This window comes from Moschus berezovskii, chromosome 7 (genome assembly GCF_049115385.1).
Source record: "Moschus berezovskii isolate FMDL1 chromosome 7, NW_MosBer_1.0, whole genome shotgun sequence".
Lineage (NCBI taxonomy): Eukaryota > Metazoa > Chordata > Mammalia > Artiodactyla > Moschidae > Moschus > Moschus berezovskii.
In genome coordinates this window covers 9,824,390-9,840,324 of record NC_142466.1, presented here as the reverse complement: position 1 = coordinate 9,840,324, position 15,935 = coordinate 9,824,390, and the positions used below count along the sequence as shown (strand labels likewise).

At 38.0% G+C, this 15,935-nt stretch overlaps 1 protein-coding gene across 1 annotated transcript in view; it reads right to left on the bottom strand.

Moving 5' to 3' along the window:
* The window catches only part of GALNTL6 (polypeptide N-acetylgalactosaminyltransferase like 6), a 1,544,427-nt gene that overhangs the window by 857,077 nt on the left and 671,415 nt on the right, over positions 1-15,935 (bottom strand). The window contains exon 4 of the mRNA XM_055428017.1: positions 6,600-6,766. Within this exon, the coding sequence (XP_055283992.1) occupies positions 6,600-6,766 (167 nt within the window). The remainder of the gene's footprint in view (positions 1-6,599; positions 6,767-15,935) is intronic.

Genomic DNA, 15,935 nt, shown 5'->3' with positions numbered 1-15,935 from the left:
TTGTGTTTTAGAATTTCCAAAATGTACTCTTTACACCTTGATGCTGGGAAACATTGAAGGAAGGAGGAGAAGGGGACGACAGAGGATAAGATGGTTGGATGACATTATGGACTCACTGGATATTAGTTTGAGCAAATTCCAGGAGATAGAGAAGAACAGAGGAGCCTGGCGTGCTGTAGTCCATGGGGTCGCAAAGAATTGGGCACAACTTAGTGAATAAGGGACAACTCTTTAGAAATTGCATGCTGGTTTTCCTCTGATACTGATAACATGCAACTGTCCAACATTCATATTCATGCCCCAGAAAACAGTACCCCTCTATACTCTGGACACACGTTCAGTGATAAATGCTAAATAATCACTAAAACAGAACTGTCATTATATGGCATGATATTCATATATGAGAAATCAATATTCTTTCTTTCAATTCTACAGCAGATGATAACAAAATTCTAAATAGAAAAGAAAGCAATTGAATTTTATAACATTTTCTCAGTTCCTGTAACTTATTAGCTTTTAATATTATATTTTGACTTTAAAATGCAATTATCTTTTAACTTAAAATCTGAATAATATATCTAAACAATTTCAAGATTCATTTGTCGTGACTGGTGCTCAGTAAATCTGAGACATGACTCATCTTGCAGTCTCGTAGACTATCTGACAGAAAACTAGCACACATGCATTTTTGTTGACTGTCATCTCTGAATGTTTATATGCACTTAATGTTAGTGTCTTATTATGTAAATAGAAGTGCATTACCATTTTTCATCTGTTTTACAGTCTCTTCATGCCGATGATAACTTTCAACTTTGAATAGTTGTAAAACTTATGCCTACTGATTTGTCTGATTATGGAAACTTTCCTTAATGGTATAAAAGGAGAGTATTTGAGTAAAATAGAATCTGAAATACAAGAATACAAGACATGTCAGTACCATTTGTAAAATGAATTAAATATTTTAAGTATTTTAAAGATTTACAGACACTTAACTATGTGAAGAATGTAAGATTTTGATGGCGATAGGGACCTTTTGGAAACTGCATGTGTGTGTATGTGTGGGTATACACACACATATGGTATCTGAATTTGACAAGAAAATTTTTAATGGCTTCAAAGCAAAACAGACCTGCAAAATATTGGAAGGCACATTTGTGTAACAAAGAATGAACATTGGCTAGGGAGAAGGAACAGCAGTAACCTGAAATTCAATATAAAATTGCTGTAAAATGAGTCCATAAGAAGTCTGAGCAAATGTTTATAGATTTGTGAAAATTTCAACATTTTTTCAAATAAATGTACTTGCAAATGTCCCATAAAATAATGTAGAGGTAATACTATAGAATTCCCATCCCAAATGTCCCCTGAGAAATTTATAAATCCAACATCAATTAAATGCTAAATAATAAGAACAGATAGAAAAATGTATGTCATAACAGTATGGATAAGAAATAGAAGGTTTTTGAAGTTAAGCTATTTATGCAGCTATATTACTCACTGAAGCATCAGGCCCAGTTCTGAGACACATAACCATTATTCTGAAACCTTGATTTTCATAACAGTGACACATAGATTTTCTTGGAATGAAGATTCTGGTATGTCTGGGTGGAGCCCGGGGGTTTGCCAGGCTGACAAGCCTCAATGTGATCCTGATGCTGTGGGTGCAAGGACCACACTTTTTGAGGAGTGAGGACCTATGCTTTCTGGGGAAGCGTAAACTGGATTTCACTAAAGTTGCTGATTTTGTTAAGATAGGAAGGATGGTTTCAAGCTTCTGCTTTTCGTTCTAACTAGAATATGGAGAATAATAGGTGTTTGTGAATCTCAAACACTCAGCTCCCTTCTTTTTCTGTCCAGGAAGTTTGAAACAAGCAGGCACCAGAGTGTCTGTATGTGTGTGTGTGTGAGTGTGCACGTGTGCGTGTGCGTGCACACGTGCATGTAACTATGTGTGTGTGTCTGTGCACAATGTCCAGGGCACAGTAGCACCCCGCCCCCGCCCCAACCTGTGTTAAGGGAAGTGTGTCAGCAACTCTCCTGCGAGTTCCCTTGGTTTGAACTTGAATTCATCTAAGCACACCAAGTTTAGAGAATTGTCAGGTTCAAATATGCCCCATCTCTGAGGCTAAGCTGCAGCTTAGTTCACACATTTCAACATTTTCCATGTGGATGCCACAAAGGTTGCCTGGAATTTGGAGATAAGCCTAGGATTAGTCCTGCTTTAAAGTCATCATGAAGCCTTGTTAGAGGCCTCAAGTTAAGTTGTTAAATGTATTTCTGAGAGCTTACTAGAAAAAAAAAAAGCTAATTTTGGTGAGCTTCAGACAGCAAAAACTGTATTGGCTTTGAAATTTTCCTGCAGGCCTACACCTTCCTGTTTTTATAGACAGTAGGCTTACATTCTGAGGCTAAAACAATATTCTGTTTACCAAGCTCACTGAAGAAAATATCTAAACCAAAATGTGCTCACATGTTCTTGTTTTTTTTTTAAAGCATTTTGATAACTAGGTCAACTGGATAAATCCAAGCTGATTTTTAAAAATCACTTTGCAATATTTATAACGATTGCATAATTTGAAAATACTTTATCATTTTTCTCTACTGTTGTGAAACCAGTTTTAAAGAATTCACAATCAGAATGATTATATTTTCTGGAACTATGAATTCCATGCTATGAACATGGCTACCATGTTGGCTCTGTTTTTTCAGATGTAGCTGTTCTATTGACCTTGAAGACATAAAATAGAAAGCAGTAATGTTTGATTAAGTCTTACCAAAATGTTATCACCTGTAGCTAAAGGACATTAGAGAATCAGAAGAGCTGTAGGGCAAAGGTGTTAAAATGCATACTAAATAGACCTGGAGCTAGAATGTATTTCTGAAAATAAACATGAAGTGTAATGTTTCAGAAATAATTTCCTGAAGGAGAACAAAACATCCCCTATATTTTCTTGTACTTTATAATTTGCCTAGAATACTTGATTTTTAAAGAATTGGTGGGGAAAAAAACCTTCTGATTTCTGAGTTATACCAAAAAAGTCATAAAGTATCATAGCTTCAAAAAATACAGCTATAAATCATATCTAACTAATAAGCAGAGAAAACTTCTTTGTCTTTGAGGCCCTGTAAATATGTGATCCTAGGAATATCTTCCTCCTCTTCTAATAGTAAAAACAGTCCTGAATGAGTTTTGATGAACGTTAAGGTCACAGACATAATTTAGGAAGATAATATGTTCTATTTATCCTCTCTGTGTTGAAATTCTAAAATTTATATTTTTTCTTCAATATCTGTAAAACTACCTGCTTACTGCTGAAACTGGAGTCTTTTTTTTAAATGTTAATACAGTACTAATTTTTCTGCTGCTGCTGCTGCTGCTGCTAAGTCACTTCAATCAATTTGCTTTCAATATGCCTTCTATGAAGGTAGGGTTCTGATTGCACCTGGGGATGGTGGGGGGACAGATAGATGTGTGGGTGGATGGATGGACAGATAGACTGATTTATTGATTCAGTCTTGTAAAAATGATTTGATTAAATTGAGAGGATCACCTCACAAAAGTATGGAGAATATTGATGCTGTTTTTTAGGACAGTATTTGGTGAGGAGCAGCCAGAAACTGAAAACAGTTGCTCTCCTATGGAGCACAATTCCTTTATCAGCCAAGGAGGTCTCCATCACAACCTCCCTGGATAGCTTAGATAACTAAGCTATCCGCATTTGTTAAAGACATTTGAGAAACCAAGAGGTTTATTTACCCAAAGTCATACAGTTCATTGTCAGTATGAGGATTCTAACCTGTGTTTATTATGTTGATTTTCTAGACTTCCCACAATTCAGAAAGTGATAGTGATGCTTTTAAACACCAATATTTTGTCAGATGAGATTCTGTAATGGGAAACGAAAATTTGAAAGGAAGTTTTCTCCTACACCAGGGATGCCCACAAACCCTAACATTCTATCAGATGGGATTCTGTAATCTGAAACAACAATTTGAAAGGAAGGTCTCTCCTATTTCATAATGTTTAGAATTATGATATAATATAAAATATTATTAAGGTATTTTTATCATGTCTTTCAAAGTTTACTCCTACACATATCATCAGACTTGTGAAATGAAAAGCAATATTCCCTAAAACTTCCCCTTTTGAAAGTTTAATGATTATAAAATAATACTTTCCACTTGATTACTCCCAGGAATAGAATAACTAAAGGAAAGATTTATAAAACCATTAAAGTAATTGTTAGGGGGAGCACACTGATAGAAATCGCCCACCCTGTCCAGGTACCACAGTAACCATTTACATGAGTTATTTTATGACAGGAGGTCTTGGTAAGGAACAGTGAACTAATAAGCCACCACCAACCAGAAGAGTTCGGGAAAGGTCAAAAAGAGACCCCATATGTCTGACCACCTCCCAGAATCCCTCTTGCTGGCATCCATATTGGCTGAACAAGGCGTGTGCCACCAGGAAGAACTCTGAGTCAGAATGATTGGCTAAAGACAACCTGGAAACTAATCCCATCACCATAAAACCCGAGACTGCCAGCCACATGGCAGAGCAGTTCTCCTTACCCTACTGCTTCCCCTCACAGCCCCCCAGCCCCTGGGTGCCCTTTCCCAATAAAATCTCTTGCTTTATCAGCACATGTGTCCCTCGGACAATTTATTTCAGAGTGTTAGACAAGAGCCCAGTTTCAGACCCTGGAAGGGGTCCCCCTTTCTGCAAGATAATGATTCTCCTTAAAAATGTCCACTAGGAAAGTCAAAATCACCACCACACCCCCAGCTAAGACTATTTGTGCTGTTTCATTTCACGAAAAGCAATGACACTGGCCATCCTAAACACACTTCTTTTCCAGGAACATGCTATGTAGAAGGGATTGTCCATCAGAGTCGCTACTACACAGAGATTCAAAAATCAAGACCACTCTTTTCTCCCTCTTCAAGGACTTTCCATTGGAAAGCACCTTTGAGAAATATTCAACAAAAAAAATCTCTACAAACCACGATTTACCACTAGCAAGTGTTTCCTCTCTATTACCCTCAGGTCAAAATTCTGTTGCTGGATATAGTTTACCAAGACAAAGCTGATTATGTGGAAAATTCCCTACAGATAGACTGTCTTATTTCTCTTGGTACCAGTCAACCAAAAATATACCATTTATTTGATGATGTACCTACCATCCCAGATCTTTACTCCCTTTTTCATTCTTTTATTTAAAAGCAAAGTTTTAGCATTAACACATGAAATGTGCATTTTTAGACTGAGGTAATAATGACCACTTTGAAACAAGTAGCCTCAATTAAAATAAAAAAAAAAAGAAGTTTCTGTGTTATTTAAATTAATTTTAATGAGTACATTTAATTTTAAGTACTTCTTAGATACTTATTTAACACATATCTACCTAAGAAATACAAGGCAAAAGGTACTTTGAAATCAACCTGAATTACCAAGTTGGTAGATTATATTTAACAACAGACAACTTTCTTTTGTCACAGAAACTTCAACACACACAAATAGACCACGAATCCTAAATCAGTATTTGAAGTCGAATCCTAAATCAGTATTTGAAGTGAATCATTGCAGACAAAAACATTACAGAGACCTCAAAGCTAACACACCAAGTCGTTTTACTTTTATAGAATTTTTAAGTACTACGAAGAATAGTTTTCTGTGTGCAAATGAAATTTCCCAAACTTCAATTAATTCATAGAAACTCAAGATGCATTCTCTTGTAAGACACAGGAAAAACACACAAACTTGTTTACTGCCATTCTTACATACACACAGTATAGTTAAACCAAACTCCTTCATGAAAGAAACAGAAGGTAGATGAATATCTTTAGAAAAATTTCTGCCTGTCCACCAGCCAAGATAGAAAGATTTTAATTAGCCTGTAGTATTAACAATTCCTGTATTGAGAGCAAATATGATTTATCAAATCCTAAACTCAAGAAACTTTAATAATCGTATTCCCCTGACTTATAAACCAAATTGTGTTCATCAGAATAGTAAAAGACAGTAAAATGATGCTAAATTTTCTAGTATTCTGCACTCCAGGCCTTTTTGCTATTATTGTTCAGATACAATAAAATAGCTAAAATCACCAAGTCAAAATATTTCTTTGTGTTACTTACCATTTCTAGTATTTATGAAATAACAGAAGCACAGCCTGGAGAAACCATCTTGCTAGTAAACAACAGAGCAGATCTTTTTCAGAAAAGGGAACAGGTTTTACGGTTCTACTGGAATATATCACCATTCATATGTACTCACCATATTTCACAGTGTTTTTTCTGAAGCTGAAAATAGAACTTAAGGCATTCTGCCAACACCTGTCTAATTCACAACAGAAACGCAATGTAAATTTCTTACAGATACCCCAAATGATGCCAATAACTTATCCATTTCATTTTGCATTTGGCCAACATTTTACAAAATCACAGCATCACAGCATATACAAAACTTCATAATCACCTTTCAGATAGAATCAGCAAGAAGCCATTGCAATAATCATCTGCCTTATTTTTAAAACCTGTAAACGATTATGCAGGTGGTAACAGAATCACATAAAATGGTATCAAGAGTGACTTACCTCTATCACTGAAGTCATCAACCAGGATGATTTCTGCGATCAGACTCTCCGGGGTTCGGTTGATGATGCTGTGTATAGTCCGGAGGAGGGAAGTCCAGCCTTCGTTATGGAATGGGATAATGATGCTGGTGTTTGGCAGCCTTTCCAGGTACATCTTGTGCTTACAGCTGGAGTTGAAAGAGGAGGGCAAGGCTATGTTAGATGCAAAATGGTAGTACATTTTATATTGCCATTGGCCCATTGTGTTATCAGACAACTGTGAAAATGAGACTTTGCCTAACAATTTCCCACCAGAGCTTCTACGTCATTATAGCTACTCTACCCGTTCTTGGGATTTATTAATGATTCCCTTTCACACCCACTCTCTCTTTTTTTCTTTTAAATGTGTCAATTTCACATTTAATCAGTTACAAATAATGTGTCTCAACTCAACAAGGTTAAATAATAAGAAGCTCTGTTGGATGATAAAATCAGATGAATAGTTTATTCCAGTGATTCTGAGTTGATTTCACCATAATTTCCTCAGCTATACCCTCCTTTGTATATTGACTTCATCTATCCTTTTCTATACCAGTGGCTCAAAAAGAAGGTAAGAATTGCACTGAAATGTCATACTCTGGTTAATATATATTTTCTCTATTGCAATCTAATAGTAATGAGGACAAATCTTATGTATTAACATCATTTTCAGTAAGCACATGGTTGATGTTTGGGTGGATTTCCGGGAAGTTTTGGAAGTTTAACTTCTGTAATATTTATGCCCAAATAATCAGTTAAAGTTGGGTAATGTCTCCAAGGCTGGGCAGTGTTTAAGACTCTAGGGGAGAAAAGAGACTTAAAGTGAAAGAAGTGAAAATTTAATCTTAAATAATTACATACTGATGCAACCTCATGGTTGAGATTACAGTGAGATTCAAATCATAACACTATGACATTCCTTATGAGAACTATACAGATCTCATATTTCTGTTATCACTGTGAAGTAATTTGAGATGCCAAATAGGAAGTAGGTTTTAACTCTGGGCATAGTTACAAGCAATTTAGTATATGTCAAGGCTATGCTTTCAATATGCTTGATTTATTTAAGTAATTTATAAATAGGGCAGAAAACTGGGTCTCAAATCTCATTTAATTTTTAGTTCAGCATTGGTAATATTTGCCCAAGCTTTATGAAGGATAATGAGTTCACTTGTTGGTGAAACATTTGAGTTACTTTAAAAATAATACAGAATGAAATTTTAAACAATTATCAAAATTCAGTGATTTTCCTGATATGGACAACCTGAAGACAAAAAAGAGAGCAAAAATCTGGAAACAGACACAGTTTCTGCTTAAAAGCAAGAACATCTAATAATTTGTCTTTAAACTGAAATGGCTACTCTTTGATTTAGAAGAGAAAACAAAACAATTTGAAGCACGCATAGATTCTACCAGTATGCATAGAAACGTACCTGAATATTCAAAACATTACCTACAATATGTTTTTAGTCAATTATTTCAATATTTTATTTTACTATGATCTCAATAGGATAACATAAATATCACTGTGGGCATAAAATAGATCTTGTCTTACAGCTTCAGATGATTAAAATATTAGTATAATGCAATTAAAGAAAAAATTAACTATCCTGGAAGTTACAATAAAGTGACATATTTTTAGACAAATAATTTAAATATAAAAATATAGACATTTCTATCTTGTCACTTTATTATCACTTTATTTGATCTCAGAATTTAAAAATTGTAAAAATATTTATAAAAATGGTAGATTTTGATGTTTTCAAGCACAATTGAGAGAGCTAGGAAAAAACCATCAAAATGATACCATGAAATGGGCATAAAAGCCCTATAAAAGACATGCTCCTTAAAAAACCAGGGATTCCCTGGTGGCTCAGTGATACATAATCCGTCTGCAATGCAGGAGACCCATGTTCGATCTCTGGGTCAGGAAGATCCCCTGGAGGAGGGAATGGCAATCCATTCCAGTATTCTGACCTGGAGAACTCCATGGATAGAGAAGCCTGGCAGGTTAAAGTTCATGGGGTTGCAGTAAAACATGACAGAGTGACTTTCACAAAGGAACGTATTCCTTTGGGGATAACATAAAATGATTTTAAAGAGCAATATATGAAACCTATGTGTCAGTGATTTCCAAGAGTATAGTGAGATAGATGCTTTCACATATAATGAACAAAGATGGAAAATAGTTCTCAAGGAATTCAGTGCATCTTGTCATAATTACAGAGTTATCCATTCAACAAACCCAAAGACCTGAGACAAAGGTGTTTTCCTATATCAATATTCAGTTCAGTTCATTTCAGTCACTCAGTCATGTCCGACTCTTTGTGACCCCATGGACTGCAGCATGCCAGGCTCCCCTGTCCATCATCAACTCCGGAGTCACTCAAAAAAATGCCCATCAAGTCAGTGATGCCATCCAACCATCTCCTCCTGCCTGTCATCCCCTTCTCCTCCTGCCTTCAATCTTGCCCAGCCTCAGGGTCTTTTCCAGTGAGTCAGTTCTTCACATCAGGTGGCCAAAGAATTGGAGCTCCATTTGAATGCAGAGTTCCAAACAATAACAAGGAGAGATAAGAAAGACTTCCTCTCCAATCAATGCAAAGAAATAGAAGAAAACAATAGAACGGGGAAGACTAGAGATCTCTTCAAGACAATTAGAGATACCAAGGGAACATTTCATGTGAATATGGGATCAATAAAGGACAGAAATGGTAGGGAGCTAACAGAAGCAGAAGATATTAAGAAGAGATGGCAAGACTACAGAAGAACTGTACAAAAAAGAGTGTCACCACCCAGATAATCATGATAGTGTGATCACTCACACTTACCTAGAGCCAGATCCTGGAAGGTGAAGTCAAGTGGGCCTTAGAAAGCATCACTATGAACAAACCTAGTGGAGGTGATGGAATTCCAGTTGCACTATTTCAAATCCTGAAAGATGATGCTGAGAAAGTGCTGCACTCAATATGCCAGCAAATCTGAAAAACTCAGCAGTGGCCACAGGACTGGAAAAGGTCAGTTTTCATTCCAATCCCAAAGAAAGGCAATGCCAAAGAATGCTCAAACTACTGAACAATTGCACTCATCTCACACACTAGCAAAGTAATGCTCAAAATTCTCCAAGCCAGGCTTCAGCAATACGTGAACCATGAACTTTCAGATGTTCAAGCTGGTTTTAGAAAATGCAGAGGAACCAGAGATCAAGTTGCCAACATCCTGTGGATCATTGAAAAAGCAAGAGAGTTCCAAAAAAACATCTATTTCTGCTTCATTGACTATGCCAAAGTCTTTGACTGTGTGGATCAAAATAAACTGCAAAAATTCTTCAAGAGATGGGAATACCAGACCACCTGACCTGCCTCTTGAGAAACCTATGTGCAGGTCAGGAAGCAACAGTTAGAACTGGACATGGAACAACAGACTGGTTCCAAATAGGAAAAGGAGTACGTCAAGGCTGTGTATTGTCACCCTGCTTATTTAGCTTATATACAGAGTACATCATGAGAAACGCTGGGCTGGAGGAAGCACAAGCTGGAATCAAGATTGCTGGGAGAAATATCAATAACCTCAGATATGCAGATGACACCACCCTTATGGCAGAAAGTGAAGAAGAACTAAAGAGCCTCTTTATGAAAGTAAAAGAGGAGAGTGAAAAAGTTGTCTTAAAGCTCAACATTCAGAAAACTAAGACCATGGCATCCAGTCCCATCACTTTATGGCAAATAGATGGGGAAACAGTGGAAACAGTGTCAGACTTTATTTTTCTGGGCTCCAAAATCACGCAGATGGTGACTGCAGCCATGAAATTAAAAGATGCTTACTCGTTGGCAGGAAATTTATGACCAAACTATACAGCATGTTAAAAAGCAGAGACATTACTTTGTCAACAAATGTCCGTCTAGTTAAGGCTATGGTTTTTCCAGTAGTCATGTATGGATGTGAGAGCTTCTATAAAGAAAGCCGAGTGCTGATGAATTGATGCTTCTGAACTGTGGGTTGGAGAAGACTCTTGAGAGTCCCTTGGACTGCATCGTAAAGGAGAACAATCCTGGGTGTTCATTGGAAGCACTGATGTTGAGGCTGAAACTCCAATACTTTGGCCATCTGATGAGAATAGTTGACTCATTGGAAAAGATCCTTATGGTGGGAAAGATTGAGGGCAGAAGGAGAAGGGGATGACAAAGGGTGAGATGGTTGGATGGCATCCCTGACTCAATGGACATAGGTTTGGGTGGATTTTTGGAGTTGGTGATAAACAGGGAGGCCTGGCGTGCTGCAGTTCATGGGGTCACAAAGAGTCAGACACGACTGAGAGACTAAACTGAACTGAACTGAACTTCAGCATGAGTCCTTCCAATGAATATTCTTGACTGATTTCCTTTACGATTGATTGGTTGGATCTCTTTGCAGTCCAGGGGTCTCTCCACAGTCTTATCCAACACCACAGTTCAAGAGCATCAACTCTTTGGCGCTCACCTTTTTTCATGGTTCAACTCTCATATGCATACATGACTACTGGAAAAACCATAGCTTTAACTATACAGGCCTTTGTTGGTAAAGTAACATGTCTGTTTCTTTTAATATGCTGTCTATGTTGGTCATAGCATTTCTTCCAAGGAGCAAGCATCTTTAATTTAATGGTTCCAATCACCATCTGCTGTGATTTTGGAGCCCCAGAAAATAAAATCTGTCACTGTTTCCATTGTTTCCCCATCTGTTTGTCATGAAGTGATGGGACCAGATGCCATGATCTTAGTTTTTTGAATGTTGAGTTTTGTATTGTCATGAATATTGATATTCAGGATATCAATATATCAAAATATCAAATATCAAAACATCATACCTAACAATGCTCTGGGAATGTAACTGATATTCCTAAGAGGAAAATTATTCGTTTAACATTTAGAGGAGATATTGTACACATTGCTTGCTTGTTTTTTAAATAAGAGTTGTATTGAGACTAATACACTATAGCAGGGTTCCCAACCCCTGGACCATGGACCAGTTCACGTTAGGAACCAGGCTGCACAGCAGGAGATGCTGCTGCTGCTAAGTCACTTCAGTCGTGTCCAACTCTGTGTGACCCCATAGACGGAAGCCCACCAGGCTCCCCCATCCCTGGGATTCTCCAGGCAAGAACACTGGAGTGGGTTGCCATTTCCTTCTCCAATGTGTGAAAGTGAAAAGTGAAAGTGAAGTCGCTCAGTCGTGTCCGACCATTAGCGACCCCACGGACTGCAGCCTACCAGGCTCCTCCATCCATGGGATTTTCCAGGCAAGAGTACTGGAGTGGCTTGCCATTGCCTTCTCTGCAGCAGGAGATGAGCAGTGGGCAGTTGAAGCTTCTTTCGTATTTACAGCTGCTCCCCATTGTTTGCATGACTGTCTGAGCTCTACCTCCTCTCAGATCAGCGGTGGTATTACATACTCATAGGAGCATAGACCCTACTGTTCCTGAATCATTCCAAAACCATCTCCTTCATCTCATGCATGGAAAAATTGTCTTCCACGAAACCAATCTCTGGTGCCAAAAAGGTTGGGGACTGCAAAGCAATCAATAGGCTTCAGGATTTAAAGATATGTTTAACAGCTATATATAATCCATTCTGAAAAATAGGCAGACTTGTGAGGATGGAAGACTGATCATGGGCAAAAAAGCCTTTGCTCATAAAAATATTTTAAGTAATTTCTATATGTGTGAGATCAAACTACCAGCACATAAGGGACGTGAAAGTATCTTTTTGTTCATTCGTGTGTTCAGTTCACAATGATTTGCTGTTGGCTTACCCTTAGCCAGGATGCAAAGTGGAGATAAAACAAAGAATGAGCCCCAGTTTCTGACTTTAAGATATTTATGTTATAATAGGAGATACAGAATGGTAAAGAGGCAAAGATTTAAAGGGGAATTGATATGTAGATGTGTACAAGCATGTGAGAGTGTGGCCCCTGAATCAGTTCACAAAGTACTGCAGAAATGCAAGTGAGAGTTAAAAGGGGCCTGCAAAAGACTGGCTTGAGATATATTCAGGAAAATAATTGACATGACTTCGTAAGTGTCTAGGAGAAACAGTTATGGAGGACCCCCACGTTTTGGACATGGGCAACTGATGTATGAAATACAGACGGAGGGAAGAACACAGTGCGTGAGGGACATTTGAGGGCTCCAAGACTTGAGGGTAAAGATGAATTCAATTTTGACCACATTAAGTTTGAAGTGCCAAAATGACATCGAGTTGAACATGAAAACAGATCCTTTGCTCCCTGTCCTGCTTGCTCATTTCTGTTCTCCTCCAGCCTTAAAAGACCCTAATTCTTTCGATTCTGGTATATGCGAGACAGCAAAAGAGACACAGATGTAAAGAACAGACTGTTGGACTCTGTGGGAGATGGCGAGGGTGGGATGATTTGAGAGAACAGCATTGAAACATGTATATTATCATATGTGAAATAGATTGCTAGTCCAGGTTCAATGCATGAGACAGGATGCTCAGGGCTGGTGCACTGGGATGACCCAGAGGGATTGGATGGGGAGGAAGGTGGGAGGGGAGTTCAGGATGGGAAACACATGCACACCCATGGCTGATTCATGTCAATGTATGACAAAAACCACCACAATATTGTAAAGTAATTAGCCTCCAATTAAAATAATAAAAAAGACCTTAATTCTAGGAACAAGTTTCACTCAGCAACTCAACCTAACTCCTGACTTACGCTCTCCTGAACGCACACTACGCCCTGTGTAACCTGTTGATTCTTTTCCTAGATAAAAAGAAGTAAAAATGAAGAATAAAGTAGCTAAAAAATGACTAGCTCTCTACCCCAGCAGCCCCTTCAGCAACCCTGCAGGCAGATCACACAGGCAAGATAACATTGGAAGAGATGTTCACACAATGGAGAATGATCAGAACCTAACATCCTGCTCTGATGATTCACTGAGATTCTTCCCCATTTCCCCCTTTAAAACTGGTCACAGCCAAGCAGAATCTTCAGAATTGGTCTCTGGACAAATCCACCTTCTCCTCAGATTGCAGCATTCCTGATTAAAGCACCTTTCCTGTCTATGTCTATGCACACTTGCCTCTCAAATCATTGGCTTTTGAGCAACTGAACCTGAGTTCAGTAACAAACACAGCAGTGGTAGATGATATGCACAACTAGCTGTCTATGTATGTACGTATGTGTGTATATGTATCTATCTAAGTGTCTACTACCTATCATCTACTTATTATCTAACTATTTATCATCTACACATCTATCCATCCATCCATTCATCCATCCATCCATCCATCCATCTATCATCCCTCTATCTATCCAACATCCATCCATTCATCCATCCGTCTGTCATCCCTCTATCTATTCATCTATCCATCCGTTCGTCCATTTATCCGTCTATCTAACATCCATCAATTTATCATCTGTCTATCTGTCTACAGCCCAAATGAAGATCTGATTTACTGGAAGCACAAGTTGATGAGTAACAGCTCCAGCACTGATGATAAAGCATCACCACCATCTCTACAGCATCAGCATCCTACTACTTGCCAAGTTGGTCTTACCGTAAGTACCAGCAGACAGTCAGCCAAGTGGTTTCTCTCATCTCTGATAAAAGGCAGATCAAAAGTTCAGAGGCAAATGAATGCCCTAGAGCAAGTGTCAGCCAATGAAGCTGGGGGAAAAGCAGTTCTATAGTGAAGCATCTCTGAGGTGTTTTCTGCATCATCTCCATGGTTTTCCAGCAAGATGAAGTCTCAGGTGCCCACAGGGATAAGCATCAGGCTGGGGATCTTTGACAGGCTGATGTCCCTTCCCTGTTTTACCTCTTCACCCTCCTTGCCTGGGTATACTCTGTGATGATCTTTTTAAAACTACTGCAGTCAAATTGTGTCTGAGAGTCTACTTTAGGGGAAACCGATCTGAAACAATCAGCCCGCCAATGCAGGAGGCACAGAAGACTTGGGTTTGATCCCTGGGTCAGGAACATCCCCTGGAGGAGGAAATGGAAACTCACTTCAGCATTCTTTTCTGGAGAATTCCATGGACAGAGGAGCCTGGCAGGCTACAGTCTATGGGGTCACAAAGAGTTGGGCATGACTGAGCATGCACCTACATTATATTAAAAATAGCCTTAATCTAATAAGTAGACTAGGAGTAATCAAGTTACCTTCTTTACATAGATGACTGTAATTTTTTTCAGTGAGACTACACTGAAAACTCACTTGTTATAATTATTCCTCAAATATTGAAAAATCACATTTTATACATTAGACTATTGAGGTTTAAATGTGGCTTTGCCACTTGTGTGAAAATGGGTCAGTTATTTAACTTCTATAAGACTAGTTTTCTCATGTGTAACAATATAGAAGCAAAAAAATAAAATTTATTTGTAATTTGTGAAAGAGAATTAAACTAGATAATCCATACAAAGCACTCAGTACAGTATTATATTTGATAATAGCTTTTTAAAATTACATGTTGCTGTTACTGTTGCTTTAAAAAAATTTTTTTTTTTTTGATGTGGAATTGAATTTGTTTTCATATTGTTTCTTTTTTGTGTTTTGGCTGTTTGGCCATGAGGAATGTGGGATATTAGTTCCCCGACCAGATATTGAACCCACATCCCCTACATTGGAAGGTGAAGTCTTAACCACTGGATCATCAGGGAAGTCCACGGTTGCTTTAACAGTTGTTATTTTATCTTTCAAATCCTCTGAAAGATGCTAGGGAACAAGAAGAGACAGGAACTGCGTGAGAGAAAGTGAGAGACACATAATAAAAAGATTAATAAGTTACAGTTCCCTCCCTTAAGGATTCACAGACCAGTGGGCAGATACATAAAATGATGAGGCTCAAATGAGACAAGGGACATAACAGAAGGCACAGAGGCGCTGAAGAGCCCGCAGGAAGTACGACCAACTTTGTCTGAAAGAATTAGGGTTGTCTTTGTAGATGAATCTGTATGTGGAAAACACATCACGGAGGATCTTGAAAGTGATTCTAAGAAATCTGGACATTAGCCTGCAGTCAATGTGAAGTATTTCTCATACTGTTAATGATGGGGAAGACAGGATCATGTTTATAATTCCTCTGACATCTGGGTAAATGATGCACCGAGACAGCAAAGATGAAAGGAAGAAAGTTTAGAGACTGTAATAGCTTGGGCAGAAATAATGAGGGTGCTGATCTGATTTTTACTCTAAGGAAAGCCAGCCTGTTTGTGGTGGTGCCTGAACTGATTAAATTATATTTAGTCATTCCAGCATTTAAGCTGTTTCAAAGGAAATTGAATTCACTCTCAAAGGCAGCCATTGCATTGGC